Source organism: Aptenodytes patagonicus, chromosome Z, assembly GCF_965638725.1.
Source record: "Aptenodytes patagonicus chromosome Z, bAptPat1.pri.cur, whole genome shotgun sequence".
Taxonomy (NCBI): Eukaryota; Metazoa; Chordata; class Aves; order Sphenisciformes; family Spheniscidae; genus Aptenodytes; species Aptenodytes patagonicus.
In genome coordinates this window covers 38,412,100-38,428,290 of record NC_134982.1, presented here as the reverse complement: position 1 = coordinate 38,428,290, position 16,191 = coordinate 38,412,100, and the positions used below count along the sequence as shown (strand labels likewise).

Genomic DNA, 16,191 nt, shown 5'->3' with positions numbered 1-16,191 from the left:
GCTTTTTTAAATTGATTTTGTAAATGACTGTCTGGGATGGTGCAACAGAGACACAAGCTGTTGCTCAGGTGAAGTTTGGGATTGACAAAATGCAGTATTGATTTTGGGGATATGCACAGAAAGTTGAATGAAAACAACAGACCTCATAATTCAAATACAAAAACAGCATAATAATTTTGAATTATTCTGATCTATCCTGTGACCAAAAGGCTGCAATATCTGACTTTACCTTTCTATTGTGTTGTTTTTCCTATAGCCTCCAAATTTGATTAGTTCACATAAGAACAAACAAGCAAGCTAAGTCCCCCAAAGCCCAACCCTTTCATGCTTAATTTTAGCGGCATGTGCCTGAACCATTTGTCTATGTTCACCGAAAAACACATCGCCTGGCCTACAAAACTGCACTAAGTTTACCTGGGGGGTTGTGAAATATAACCAGCTATGATAACCAAGCAATTATCAATGTTAATTGTAGGGTTAAATCATGAAAAGCGTATTCAATAAGATGTTCTCATTTTATGAAATTGTGTGTGTTAGTGGAGGAGGAAAGACACCATTTCTTTCATGTGTGTGTGTGTCCCAAACTGGGGACAGGGAAAGGGAATTATTCTTGCATACCATCTTTTGTTTTACAAAGTTTGATCTGGTATATTATGATCTAGCTCCATGCCACCATGCTTATTAAAAAAGTTCTAATGGATTTTTCCACATTATTATTACAAGTGCCAAATCATCGGGTTTGATTTATTAATGAGAAGTTCAATGCTGAAGTCTTCTAAGTAACATAGAAAGAAACGGGGGATGAGGGTGTGGAGAACTATCCTCATGTGGCATATGTAATTTTGTGCTTTTCATGTTAGTAAAAACAAAGTTTTTGTGTGATGCTTTCCTGATATGGGGTCAGTAGGTATTATGAAAATAAAGAACAGAACTCAAAGATGGGTCCCTGAGAAAAGTGATGCTTTCTGAGCATTGTGGTTTGCTTTACCAAACATTCACGAGGGACACTGATAAAGGTGGCTTAGGTACCAGTTTTCTTCTAGGTGCCTCACCAAAGGTCCTGGATAAAGTTCACATGAGTTAAGAAGAACCTCCCATGGACTAATGACTGGGTAACAGAGAACGGTCCTATAGTCTGTTCTTGCAATGGATGAAGGACCTTTGGAATCCCTCAGGGATGTGTGCTAGGGCATGAGTTGTTAGCCAGGCCCCCAGATGAACAGGATAAAGGGTCAACCATGAGCTGACCAAGTTTGCTAATGAAAAAAATTATGAATATTAGCTAAAATGAAACTGTCTGTGAAAGCACTCGAAGCTTTGGCAGACTAAATTCAAGTTCAGTAAAAAAGAAACAAAGCCTATGGGAGAAAACAGTTAATTATATATGCTAATTATACATGAAAACGTCCTCCACATTAGCTACTACTATTCAGAATGGTAGTAGGGTTGTTATAGGCATTCCTCTGAAAATATCAGCTCAGTGTGCAGCAACAGTTAAAAAGATTAACGGAATATTACAGAGGGCAAGGAAAAAGGAGAGAACATTACACAGCCAAGTAGAATATATTTGTGTCCTGGTCATTATGTGTAATTTACTCTTTCTCAACATAGGTACTTATATCTCATATAATTAATCTATTTATATTAAACAAATATTAAATAATTTTATTACATTTTATTAAACTATACATTTATTTATAGGAAATGGATATTTTCAAAATATACATTTATATATTTAAATACTAGTCACAAATTACATATTTGTGTATATTATAAGAAATTATGATTATATAGGTTAAGCCCCAACCTTATTTTCTTTTGTTAACCTGGACTTTAATCAAATGCATTTCTCTCACCAGCAGTTTCTGCCAGTGCTAGATCACAACTGAGATAAGAATTGTCTGGCTAGCTCTAGTGCTCTGCATGACCCAGCATCCAGTTTTGAGCTTTATTTTATAACTTTTTGGACAATTGGTGGCCAAAATCCTAATCTCAGCAGTAACTCTGCTCAAGGGAACCCAGTCCACACCATTTCTGAATCAGCCAGCAGTACTCCCAGCCACCAGCACAAAAAAATAACCAGGCGGTCTCTTCTGGCAGCAGCCCTTAACCAAAGCTTGTCAGCCCTAGCACTACAAAAGACAACATCGATACAAATCCAGTCTTAATCCAAATACCTCTGACAGCCTCTAGACAAACATTTATCTGATCCAACCCTATACACCCCTGATGCAAAGCTGTTGGTCCATGCAGGCCCTCTGAACAAACCTTCATCTTGACACCAGGGATTGAAAACCGACATAAACCCAGTCTAGTCTAGATCTACGCCAACAGTGGTTTCTCCTCCAAACCAGCCCCAGGCCTGGACAGCACCCTTTACTAGACCTTGTTTTGAACCTACCAGTCTTTGCTGCCTCACACCTGAGCCACAGGGCTAGGGCCCTAGCTATGCAAAAACCACAGCCTGTAAAACAAACCTGAACAGGCTGTGCTTTGCCAGCCCTGACACTTCCCTGGCAATCCCTACTGGCTGTTTCAGTAAACCTGCAAGTCAGGTGGTTCATATTTGCAGTGCTGATTGCTTTAAATAGTCGACCGCTGATGACTGCTAGCATTACATCATCAGCTGTAGACCCCACCTGACAGTACTGATTCATCCTGCTCAAAGGAGTGCAGATGCGTAACATGAAATGGTCACTCCAAGTTTATTTTGTGTCTGAAACAGACAATATCAACAGAGGACACTTTTTAGCACAGACAGGTGAATATGTGACTTTGGCAACACAGCACGTCAGTGGCAGCTCTGCCAATAAAAGGCAAGTCCCCCTATGTGATATTAGTGCTCTGTTCTCTAGATCAGTGTCAGCCAGAAAGATTTCCAAGTGAAACTGACCTCATTTCACCAGGATTTTATCAAACGTGACACTTCTTTCTTTTAGGAAAAAGGCATTTCTATTCACATGAATCAGAATTTTGTATTAAAAACATCAAAACAGGGAGCTCCTCAGAATTTTGGAACAAAATTCAAGTGGAATTTAAGTTTGCTGGCATTTTTTCCAGGTCTTCTGCCTTTCAAACTTTCAAAGTTTATAATGGAGATTTATAATTCTCAAACTATGAATATAAAAAATAAGAACATGAAAAATGCCAGTTCTTCTCCCATTTTGTGATAACACCCTTATTTTTTAGAGAGCTATTTTACTGAATTATTTTTACCATTTACATATCTTGTGAAAAGATTGCCAAGAGTTTAGCACACGAAGAATGTGCCACTGACGATTACAAAGTCAAGAAATCTAGCAATTGTACAATTCAGCTTCTACAGAAACAGCATGAGGTTTCTTCCTGCAATTTTAAAGCACTCCATGTCACCAATAAAGAAACTTAAATGTCAACTCCCACACCGAGTTTCTACTTCTGAATTATAACCAGGTGTCTAACGACCTCTGAATAAGAGCATTCAGGGTAAATTGAAAAGGATTATAACAGTCATTCTGGAGACAATGATCCTAAAACTAGAGTTCTGCTACATCTACAAATTCAATTAGATCTGTTTGCATAAAAACTGCCTTGTCCCAGGAAAGTAAATCTTGACACCCAAAGAGATCCCACTTCGTAAGGAAAACTTGCTAATACCACAGAGAAGCCTTTCATCTGATTTTTTAAAGAAAAGTACTTTACCTCTACAAGCTGAAGGCAAAACAGTCATGGCTATAGTAAGTATGGAAAGCAGTTGCCAAGTCTGACATAACTGAGAGGTACGCATGCATTTTGGTACTCCTGTATTAGCCTTATTTGTATGTACACTCCTATACCCAACAAAATCTAACAAATGAAATACCCAGAAGCTAAAAAATTTTGTTAGAAAAATAATTAAATAGTATAGAATAATATCCTTGTTGCATGAAATAATATCTAAAGTATCTTCTACAGATGTTTATTAAAAAACTAACTGTGATTCAAATGCCAGGAATTTTTATGTGCCTGATCCAACGCAAAATCTAATGCTAACCTTAGAAAATATCCTACAACTGTGAACAGGGGTTTTGTTTGTGCATTTTTCTATATCCACTTAAGACAACAGATATGTCAATAAATTAACACCTGCTGAGCCATGCTACTCTGACTTTCAAAAGATGCAAACACATAGCAGAGCTATTAAAATAGTTTAACCTCAACTCAGCAGTGTCTGTTCTGCCCATGCCTAGCCAGCTTGTACACTCATATTTGCCAGAGAGTCATCATACAAGTAGGGTACTGCCTTTGATTTAAGCAGCGCTTTTTACCTTGCTTTGATAGAGAAGGAAATGCAAGCACCAGGGAATAAAGGTATTTTTCCTGTCATAAAAGGTAACAGTGGAAATACCAGGAACACAGTCCAAACCTCCTGTTACCATTTCAGGGCCATTGGTTTACATGACCAGCTGTCCCCAACAGGTATGTTCTAACTAACCAGGCTGCCTTAAATCCATAGAAAGCACAAAGTGAGCGATACTGTTTACATCACACTAATGTTCATCATCTGGATATCATCTGTAATACAGGTAAAAGTGTTTTAGACTTTTTGAATTGACCAGGATCTGTTTTATTAAGGCATTTTCATTCTGACCTTCAGAGAGAAAGGAATGCATTCTTCAGGTCAGAATTCTCCTTGTGAACCAGTCCTGATAACTTCAGCTTGCTTTTTGTGCTGCTAACATACCAAGATGGGTAGGGGACAGTCTACAGGGCTCTGTTACTTCCCGAGCTAACCCGTTCCGTTCCAGCCCAGCCCAGCTTAACCCAACCCAATCACTTATCACATTTCCCAGTTCACTGTTCAAACTTCCAGCTGCCATCAGCTCTAGGTTAAAGCAAATGTCATCTACCTCTGGGGCCCATGGTGAAAAATTCATGTAGTCCTGGACATGATACAGGCTTTACAGTTTTACAGCTGAAATCCTTCAAGTTCCTTGGACCTACTGGAAAAGGATTTATTTTATTGTAATTCCCCAGTGTTCATTTTTGTATGTGTGTTTTCCTACAGAATGTGTGCATCGCTTCCAGCAATGTGTTTTATATTACCTGGAAGAATAGAAATGCTCTAATGGGAGGAAACAATTTTATTCTTATTGCCAGTGCAACACAAAGCAGAAATTCAAAATGACACCGTGACTTCTCGAGCAAAGCCATCCCATTTATTTTGGAGCTTGGCGACCTCGTTCTCCACTCCCTTACGGTCTTCTGTGCAATTACACTAGTATAAACCCCACAAATTATGGGCCAAAGATACAGACTTTCTTTCTTTTTGCTTATCACAGACGCTGTGATGTCCTTGATTTATATGTACCTCAGCAGCACATACAGAAAGTAATCTGCCTTTTCTTGTAATGAGTTAATATCTTTCCTCTTTAGGGCACACATTGGGTATGCCTTTCTTTGCATAAACTCAGTCTCTTTCCTGAGGAGTGTCCAATGAGGCTTTCATCAGATATTTAACTATAAAGAATTTCATGTACAGTTCAAGAGCTAGCCTGGACTAGGCTTTGTGGTAAATGTCTACTGGAAAATTAAGATCTAGAAAAATCTCTCTCATCTTTCTAATGCATCTTGTCTTACTTTATGTTGCTCTAAGAGGTCAATGACCAATGACCCTCACCTTGATAGTGAAGTCTGCAGTGAGAGGCCCTGATATTCTTAATATCTCCTTGTCAGGAAACTTCTGGAAGTCGATGCTAGAATTGTCCATGAGGAAGGAGCCTGTGGAGCTGAGGCTGTTTTCACTCTTCACACCTTGGAGAGTCTTGGTTTCCAAATCTGACAAATACAAACAAATTAACAGGAAACTAGAGCATTATAATCTGAAGTAAGAGTAAGTGAGAGCAGAAAAAGAAAACCAACAGAAAACAGTGGTTGTGCAGATTTGCCTCCTAAATTAGTGACAATGCAACTCTTTTGTTCTTTTCCACAGTTTATTCACATTCCCATATGTTCCTTTTCTTTTTTCTCCTCCATCTGCTTTTTGGCTTTGTTCAACCCTTAGATTTCTAGCTCCGCATTCACCTCCTCACCCATAGGTCACTTTTTACTCTCTTCCAGACATATTAATCCATTCCTAGTTAAGCATATTTGCTGTCGTTTAACTCACTCTCAGTAAGTCACGCTCCTATGCAGAGCATGACTCAGACCTTCCCCCATGAGTGCTGGCTTTGTTAAGTTGCTGTTCCCTCTTTCAGTTCAAAGGTGGGTCACTAACCACATGTTGCTGTGGTAGACAATTAACTGAAAGCAAGACATCCAGGAAAGAAAGATCAGTACGACAGCAATCCTGCCTCCTCTCCAGAAGTGGTCTGATCCATCCCAGTGGAGTAGGAAGGGAAGGCGAGTGCTGAACCCTCATGAGCTCTCCCTCTGGCTCTCTCTGCATTCACAGCTCCCAAAAAGTGGAAGTTAATTCAGATACTGTTTGGTAGCAGTTACTTCTGATTATTAAATGATAATAAACATGTTAAATCATTTATTAAATGGAAATCAACAGTCAGAAAGTAGATCTGTTCCATCATCTAGCTAGCCTCCCCACCAACTCCAGATTATGCTTTACAGCACATTCACCAGTAAACTGTTTCTTGTAGTTATTTCAAAGTGACAACGCATTTCATCATGAAGGATTGCAAAGCTGTAATCCTTTCGCATGCATTTGTGAAATTATGCACAAATCTTCTCCCACACAGAGAGGCAGCTAAGGCAAAATCTGAATTAGATGGGGACATACTATTAATCTGTGATGGAATATTTTCAGAGACAGTAAATGGGAGAAATGTTTTTATTAGCATGTATTAAGTTGTTAATTAGGGGAAAAAAGATAATTGTAGTAATTAGACTGCTTTTCAGGATGGGTCGTGGGAATTAATTCATGAAGGAAGTTGCTGAGGCAGTACACTAAGAATTTGCTCTGTATTAATGAATTCCTTGGTTTTCAGTGAGACTAGTCTGTTCCTTTGTGATGCACTCAGCCATATATTTATTTCTGGACAAGGCTGCATGCATCAGGGATAAAGATGGTTTTAAGACTTGTGTGTATATAATCAGCCTCCTGTTGACTTCTCCTACAACCAAAGTTCACAGGGCAAAATACTCCCTCCCCCCCCAACTGATTGTAGCTCATACATATATAAAATCCTTTGATGGGTGAACAGAAAGATTCATGGAGACATCTGAAAGAGATGTATTTGGACTTATTCATGTTTACACAGAGGGGCTAATCTAAATCTCAACCAGTGACTCAGGCAGACCTCTCTGATTCAAATAATTTTGTCCTGAAATGTGATATGGCCTGAGTGAAGACAGCTTTAGATCACTCTCTCCTGCTAAAATCTCATTTCTCTCTAAGCTGTCTTATAGCTCAATTTCACCCAAAAAATAATAAAATTATGAAATTTTTCTACCTTGGAAGAGAACATCTATACTGGCAAAGAAGACAGGAGAGAAAGGAAGAGTGCAAATCATTTAGTGGGAAAGTTGTAACAACCATACTGGAGAAGCTCAGGAATATCCGAAGGGCCACTTAAAACTGAAGTACAGGCAGCATTTGAACTTAAGTTTTAAGAAAAACAGAAAAGAAAAGAAAAATTTCTTTTCCTTAGTTTATAACCTGTAATTTGCTGGTCTTTATTCACAGCTCTAAATCTAAAGAACTATTAAAAGGTTATGGAATGCCCACTGCTTTCTAAACACAAGCAGTGAGCTACAGAACAGGACTGATAAACCACCCCTTATTTTGCCACTCAGTATAAGTTCTTTGGGTGAAAGAAATCTGGAGAGAGTGGGAACTATTTGGTGTTTCACCTCCTTGCTGACACTAATGTTTGTATTTATACTGACAAGCATAGAGGACTCTAACTGGTCCGTGCTGCAGGAAAGTCCTATTACCTTTTAGAAAAGGAGAAGGGAGCCCTACTTATCTTACAATAATTTGTGCTTCTGAGAGGTTATGCAGTACAGTTTGTGTTTTTTCTGACAGTAAATCCCATTTGCCAACACTCTAGTGTTCGTTTGCTGCTGATGAAAAAAGGAGCAGCTTGTTGGAGAGGGGTTAAGAGAGAGGGATGCAAGGAGTTTCTATTAATGAAAGAAATGGATTTGCCTTCAGTTCTCCCAGCGTATTCTCAAATCCCGAGACTCTTCTCCCAGAGAAGAGGGATACACAGCTGCTGGGATACACAGCTCCCTGTTAGATGAAGCAGGGAAGTATATAGCCACCAAGTGACTGGCTAGCAGCACTCAGTGGGCTTACCTCCTTGGAGCAATATCACTACTAAGGAGTATGGTTTGACTTGTGCATGCTGTTTCTGACCTTTAGACTGTGATTTTGTGTGTGTGCATGCGCCCATGTGTGTGCATCTACGGGAGTGAGAGAGATTATTGTAACAGAAACATGTGTTAAAGTCATGAGCAGCTTGATGGCTAAGCTCAGCTGTAGGGAAGCTTATACTTTACTGTCCTCAATATTTCTTCACTCAGTGGGATATATTTTATTAATTTTAAACAAAAGCACTTGGCATCAAGCAGGCCAGCCAAAGGATAAGCAAACAGAAATGACTGAAAAATTATGGCGGGGCAAAGGATTCTGCAATGTTGGCCAAGCTCTGCTCTGAAAAGAGCATGTACCACTGATGTAACTGGGTCCAAGGAGAGCTTCTGAGGGCAGGACTCATCCCTGTGTCGAAATCAGTGATCTGAGAGAGGGAAACCAGACACCACAGTGTAAACAGAGCACTGCGGGTTAGCAAGGCTTTCTTAAACAAATGTACACTAGCTTTTTCTACTTACATAAATGATCGGGTCCTTTCAGCACGAGGCGAACTTGCCTGCTTCCATAAGGAATAGCAACCACCGTGTCATCCACTGTGGGAAGGCAAAAATGCATGGAGTAAATAAACAAAGAAATTCCTATCTGTTTTCAAATAAGCAGTGAAATAGATGCTTACAAGGCAGTCAAAAGAAAAGCTTTTGGACCAATTAAACAACGCTATGAATGATGAGATAACATTAAAAATCTGAAAAAATAACTTGTTAAATGTGGTAAGAACCTTCTGCTTAGAAGAACCCAAACCTGTTGATTTTCTTTATTCTCAACTCCTTCATAACCATTTCTGGATTTCAAGAGTAACTAACAGCTTCGTATTTCACCACGACTCCACTTAAACCTCTTCCAAGTCTTTTGAATTGGTGTTTGTGGTGAAGTAGAGAAGCACAAGCCTATTCTGATGCTTAACCACAACAGCCCATTGCTTCACTTGACTCTTTCCCAGTTGAGCCCTACAGCTTCTCCATGACCCTGCCCATGCTATGTAATGATCTCCCACTGCCCTCAGGCATGCCTTGCCTTTCACACTTTTTATTTTAATGACTAAAAGTGCTATAATTCTGCTTCCTTTTCCACACCACTAATGGAAAGCCCCTGGAAAAACAGAAGCCCATTAGACCGTCATGTAAAGAGGTCAAGCAGGATCTTGCACTTATGAAGCCCTTGGGAGCTTTGCCAACTAGATTTAAACTGAGGCGTGAATTAGCATATAGGTCACATGCTGCTGTGAAAGTTAATTAGGTCAGCATTTCTAAAGAAGCAGCAACCTCAGTAATGTCCTGAAGGGAGACAGGAAGGAAAGGCGTGGAAAGATGTTAGAAATGCTCCCAACTCTATGCCTGGGTCGTGGAGTGGGCATCCAGAGGAGGCTGACCTGGACTAACCAGCATGTCTAGGTTCATCATTCACCTTTCCCTGTCCTTTCTGCCTCCTCCTCCTATAAGCAGAAGTTGGGAAAGAAAAAGCATGCATGCCTAACAGGATTTTTTTTTTGCGAGGTGATAGACATGAGAGGAATGAAGTCCCTTTCACTATCTGTTCATTAGAACTGCTCACATCTGTGTCATGTAATGCCCGCTAGCAAGAACTATAGCTCTGCTCTGAAAGCAATGTGTTGCTTTGTCAGGTAAGGCTAACTCAGCCAATAAAAGCATATCATCTTTCATCCAAACATATGAGCTGGGGCCTTAAGTTTCTGACGAGACCGAACTGGGAAAACTATTCCAGCCTAGGAATAATGAGCCTAGCTATGAGATTCAACAAGGCCAAGTGCTGGGTCCTGCACTTCGTCCACAACCCCATGCAGCACTACAGGCTTGAGGAAGAGTGGCTGGAAAGCTGCCTGGCAGAAGAGAACCTGGGGGTGCTGCTTGACAGCTGGCTGAACATGAGCCAGCAGTGTGCCCAGGCGGCCAAGAAGGCCAATGGCATCCTGGCCTGTATCAGAAATCGTGTGGCCAGCAGGAGTAGGGAAGTGATCGTGCCCCTGTACTCGGCACTGGTGAGGCCCCACCTCAAATACTGTGTTCAGTTTTGGGCCCCTCACTACAAGAAGGACGTTGAGGTGCTGGAGCGTGTCCAGAGAAGGGCAACGAGGCTGGTGAGGGGTCTGGAGAACAAGTCTTATGAGGAGCAGCTGAGGGAACTGGGGTTGTTTAGCCTGGAGAAAAGGAGGCTGAGGGGAGACCTCATCGCTCTCTACAACTACCTGAAAGGAGGTTGTAGCGAGGTGGGGGTCGGTCTCTTCTCCCAAGTAACTAGCGATAGGACGAGAGGAAATGGCCTCAAGTTGCGCCAGGGGAGGTTTAGATTGGACATGAGGAAAAATTTCTTTACTGAAAGAGTGGTTCAACATTGGAAGAGGCTGCCCAGGGAAGTGGTGGAGTCCCCATCCCTGGAAGTATTTAAAAGACGTGTAGATGCGGCGCTTAGGGACATGGTTTAGTGGGCATGTTGGTGTTGGGCTGATGGTTGGACTCGATGATCTTAGAGGTCTTTTCCAACCTTAATGATTCTATGATTCTATGATTCCATAAATCAGGATTCTCAGTTACCAGCAAAATAGTTATTAATGTCATCATTTTATGTCAAAAAGTGAAGAGAGGCAACAGAAAGAGGGAAAACTACAGGAAACAGGGACTTCTTTTAAACAACACATTCATCCATCCAAACCTGTAAGATCCCAAAAATGTGAACTAGAACCCTTTTAAATTTTAAATTCAGTCATGTGTCATAGGAATTTCTGACACTCTTACATTGGAGAGCTTTATGGGGTGAAATATCCATACTTTTGTGGCCTCTTAATATCCCAGGAGTGAGGGGGCAAATGTAGGCAGTCTGATAAATCTCTGAGTGTCACAAGAGTTGCATGGAGATCAAGCCTGTTCATGTGCCCAGGCTCTTCTGAACCTTGTCTCCATTTTCAAAATCTGATTTGATATGTTTCCTCAACCTATCCAGAAATTCCAGTGTCTCCTAAGACTTCTATAACACTGGGGTTAAACTCTATTCAACACACTCTGCTCATACATATCTCTGATATCAATTAATTAGGAAAGATAGACATCTTTCATTTCTACACAGAATTCAAATTTTCTATTTGAAAAGACAAATATTCAAATCTTACAAAATTCATTAGATATTGATATTCTAACGCTGATTTTATTGGTACCATTCTGGCACTCATATTCAAGATACCTAGTAGGATAAATACATTTTATCCATTTTGAGGAAAAAAATCCATGAGTATGACATATTATTTTGCTGTATATATATATATGTCATGTTTATTGGAATAAGTCTGGGAAAACAATAACTAATTTTTCAAAAAATATTAATGGTCTTTTTACAAGTCTTATTTAAAGACAGTCCCATGTCATTATTATATTTGACTGTCTCTCAATTATGAGCTCTGTGTTGGAGAGTTAACAACTCACTGATATGTCACAGAAAAATCAGACAATTTAAAGATCATGCAAGCTTATATATCATATGTTCTTAGCGTGTCTCTTCTGCCCCGGGGTATTGCTAGGACTATATTTCACCTGATCTTGTTGCTCTCCATTTGAAGTCCTAGCACACTTTATGTGAAATGCAAAGCTCAGTGGGATTTATGCTTATCACAGTGCTTCCTGCTTTCACAAAGCAGAAGCAGTAGGGACTGAAGGATAATTTCCTGAGGTTAACAGTGATAAGAAGGAGACATTTCCTGTGAAGAGACATGTGAAAGTAAGCATGGTAATATTTAGTCACAGCTCCCTCCAACAATAAGCAGAGAGGCAGATCGTGGAGCAGCCAGGTGGAGCACTCTGAAGAAAAGGCGCAAAGTGTGTTAGTGGGCAGTTGATTTCCTCCAGAGAAGATGCATAGGGAGGTAAGGGAGAGTCCCAGATAACTGAGAGGACAGTGGCCCAGGGCTGTGAAGAACGTGCAAGGATTTAGGCAAAGGTTATATGTCAGGTACATACATCAGAGTCCCATGAGAGATCAGTTTCTTCTGGTTTTGGATTTTGAATTTGGATTTTGTCCAAATGGTCTAACTGTCAGTTCTCATGATGAAAAATTGAGTTGTTTCTATTTCCCCATTACTAGTGATATTCAACAGAAATCTGGAACTGCATCTATTTTTGACAACCATGGCAAGAGTAATTAGATAAATATCTATTCTGCCTCACCATAGCAATTTCTACAATTCTCTTTTAAAAGTAATCAATTTCACTGGTAGATGTCAATCTTTTTTTAGAGAAATACTAACTTTGCACAAGGTTATCAGCAGAATTCACCCTCCGCTCATGGGATCAACTCTCTAGCTCCTTGGTGAATACAAAGAAGCCTGCTTAAATACAGCTCATCTCCATAGGAAGATACATACACTCTTTCCAAAGGGAGATATTATGAAAAAAAGAAAGATCCACTTCCTGCAACTTAGAAAGATTGAACCACCCAAGCTTAGGACTAAGAGAAAAGAATATTTCTGGAATGAATGAAGTCTTTTGTAGCTTTTTTTTTTTTTTTAAATAGAAACAAGAGCATAGACACAGGTGCTTCCTTTTTCATAACAATGTAAGAGAGAATTCAACATCACATTGCCTCCTGCCCTGCCATGCTTCTGTTTCTGAGGCCTCTGGGAGATGTATACTACCCCTATAAATACTGAGGAAGCTGTTCCCGTAGCAAGTGCTAAGTGTTTAAAAGCTCTGTGAATTTCTTTCTAGTACTATCCTTCTCCTATGCCGTTGCATGATATAAACAGCACGGAGAAGGGAACTGGATATGAGCACCAAGAGAAAATGAATTCAGTATGATGAGCTCAAGACTGTGTCTGGAGTAGTTTTGAGGTATAAACAACTTCAGAAACTATTGGGACAATGCTGGATTAATGGTCATTGTCCAATTTCCCTAGCACAGTCCTCAAAATTGGATGCTGTGCTCTGTTACGCAAATAAAAATCCCAAGTGAGCCCACAGAACACCTCTGCTGTTATCTGGTCACTGCTGCACATGTCCCTTCTGATTCTTCTTATGTTGCATGGCAGGCTGGCTCACATAGGCTTTTAATGCCTTGTTCATACTACAGACAAAATAAACATAATTCTTGAGAAACAAGAATTATTTTATAGAGATAACTTGGAATTAAGATATTAGCCAAACGTAATCCAGTCATTCCAGCAAATAAATCAGGCCCTGATCCCAGATATGCTTGTGTAGATACATTCATAGTGACAAATAATCAAGATACTGACACAGACAAAGTGACAGGCATTTAAACAGCGCTAAGGAAGAGAAATGCAGAAAATAAACACAGAGTAGATTTTTAAAAGTTTTTCAACATTTAAAATCTCAAATTTTCACAGAATGTGCATAAACCGTTTGGAAGCAAACCTCAAAAAGAATTCATATTAATTCACACATGTGAAGGATATCTGTAAGTGTGCCTTTACAATTGTAAAAAGACAATTTAAAGGAGCACTTACTTTTGATATATTCAAAAGTCATACTGTGTTGCATAACAACATGTATGTCTACAGCAGGGGAAAGAATAATGCCACGTGGTTTATACAGAGTGTATACAAAACCTGATTATCTACTTCAGTTCTGTGTAACAATTATGTGCATGCAAATGTGTCTGAACAATCCATTCTCTAACATTTTTTTCACATTTGTCTCACTCTAAGACTATGCTCTGTCATCTGCTCTACTACCTATATAGCATTCTTTATATTTAATAGCAAACCATTGGGAGTAGGGACATTATTTCATTAACATTTTAGTACTGTGCGTAGTATATTAGTGCCTTTATCCTCGGTAGAAAAGAGAGGAGCACCTTTTTACCACAAAGCAACTGAAAAACAATGAATTATTCCTACAGGAAAAGACATTTGCCAAAAAAGTTCACAAATACTGTCATGCCTAAAGCAGCCTGGAGATTTCTGAATCTGTTCATGCACATTGCAGAAACAGTAATAATGAGGTGAAATTCCATTCCTGAATCTTTGTGAACTATTTCCTTTGCCCTCTAATGTGGAGTTCTGCCTCAGCAATGGAACTCTTATGAGGGTTATTCCTTTCCTTCCTTCATACAAAATAGCTGTCCGTCCATCCTCCCTCCCTCCCTCCCTCCCTCCCTCCCTTCCTTCCTTCCTTCCTTCCTTCCTTCCTTCCTTCCTTCCTTCCTTCCTTCCTTCCTTCCTTCCTCCCTCCCTCCCTTCCTTCCCTCCCTCCCTCCCTCTCGCTTTTTCTTTCTCCCACTCTCTCCCTCTCAGTCAGCAAACACAGACCCACTGCTAACTGCTGCTCTGTGTGCTGTGCTCCATACCTAAGCAGTTATTCTCTAACAGAGAGAAGTTTTTGTAAAAACGACCTCTCGTTCTGCTCCTCCCAGAAACTGAATGTTATCTATACAGGAATCCACAAGTGTACACACACAGTCTTCAGCAGATATTACACTGTTATTTGAATCTTTTAGGTCATGTGTTATTCAGCACTGGAAAAAGTGCTCCAGAACAGTAGAGCTGGTCTGATTAAACTCTAATGCCACTGAGTAGGGCTGGGGGCAGGTTTGCATGACAGCATACATGATTCCTTAGGTGTGTCTACATAGGCATGACAGTGCACCTACCTTTTTACCCTTCCTTCAAACTGGCCAGACATGCGCAGTCTCATCCCAAAACATTTATAGCTCCATCTATGGTGCTGTAACCAGACTGAAAAGCCTGCCTGTGGTCCAGGATAAACTAACCCTGTCACTGGGGCACAATAATGCTACTTTAACACTCTTGAGTTGAAGCTGGCTCAGACAGTGTGCGGGAAAACCCACGTCTGTCCATACCCATCCATGTAGGCACCTCCTGACTTAGGCACTTCAGTCCACCCTAGGACTGAGTCATCATGCTCAGTGTGCAGGCAGACATGCTGCAGGCGTAGGTCTGGGAGGGAGCATTGTGCCAGGTTGGCACCACCATCCCCCCAAGGTTCCCCTTTGCTGTAGAGCAGCATAAACCACTCTGTTCAGAGCAGTGTGGACTGAGTCCTATGCCTAGCCAGCTAATACAGCCAGAACAGTGTCGGTAGAGCCAGCTCTTCTTCTTCTCCCTCTCCTCCCAAGCAACTAGCTAGCTAAGACGGGTAATATACTGGTGATGCCTTTCCACAATCCTCTGTTCACCCCCACAGCCAGAGCTGTAGACTGAGCAAGCCTGATTTAACCCTAGAGGGAAGAAACTGTGGGGACAACCACAGCTGATCATTCAACTGCCTGAGAAAGAGTGGGGTGAAATATAGCTTGCAAGAAACACGTATTTCACTAAGAGGGCAAGATGGCACTTTACCAGAAGGGACAGCTTACGTTTATTTGCTGAGAGCTGGGACTTATACTGGCCTCGAACCAACCGGCAGGTGGACCCATCGCCATTGCAGACCCCACAGTTATCTTCCTTGACAGTGCTTCCCAGCTGGCGGTCACAGCCAACGATCTGGCAAGAAAGAAAGACGTGCAGTTCAATGTGAGCACCTACTGACTGACTGCTCGATCCATCTCTGCAACTAATTACTGCCAAATTTCTCTCTCGGCATCTCTAGAGGGCCATAAAGTACCTTAGCAATGAAAGAGGCTGAGCAAATGTGGCTGGGAGTTTGAACTGAATTCAGACGTGAGATAGTGAGCAGGTTAGTACTCAATGGCTTTTGCAGTCCAGAGAAAGGAGAGTATTGTTGGAGGTTGTTTTTTTAGGGCATTTTGAACATTTTTTGGTCAGAGTCCTATCAGAAATTACACTTCTTAGAGTTTCACAAAGAAAAATGCCTGAAATAGATAAGAAGACAGATAAGAAGCAGACAGATAGATAAAAG

At 40.6% G+C, this 16,191-nt stretch overlaps 1 protein-coding gene across 1 annotated transcript in view; it reads right to left on the bottom strand.

The window, feature by feature from the left end:
- Nucleotides 1-16,191, bottom strand: part of ADAMTSL1 (ADAMTS like 1) — a 202,176-nt gene that overhangs the window by 124,820 nt on the left and 61,165 nt on the right. The window contains exons 5-7 of the mRNA XM_076362419.1: nucleotides 15,689-15,815; nucleotides 8,809-8,883; nucleotides 5,639-5,796 (exon numbers count right to left, since the gene is read on the bottom strand). Coding sequence (XP_076218534.1) covers nucleotides 5,639-5,796; nucleotides 8,809-8,883; nucleotides 15,689-15,815 — 360 coding nt within the window. The remainder of the gene's footprint in view (nucleotides 1-5,638; nucleotides 5,797-8,808; nucleotides 8,884-15,688; nucleotides 15,816-16,191) is intronic.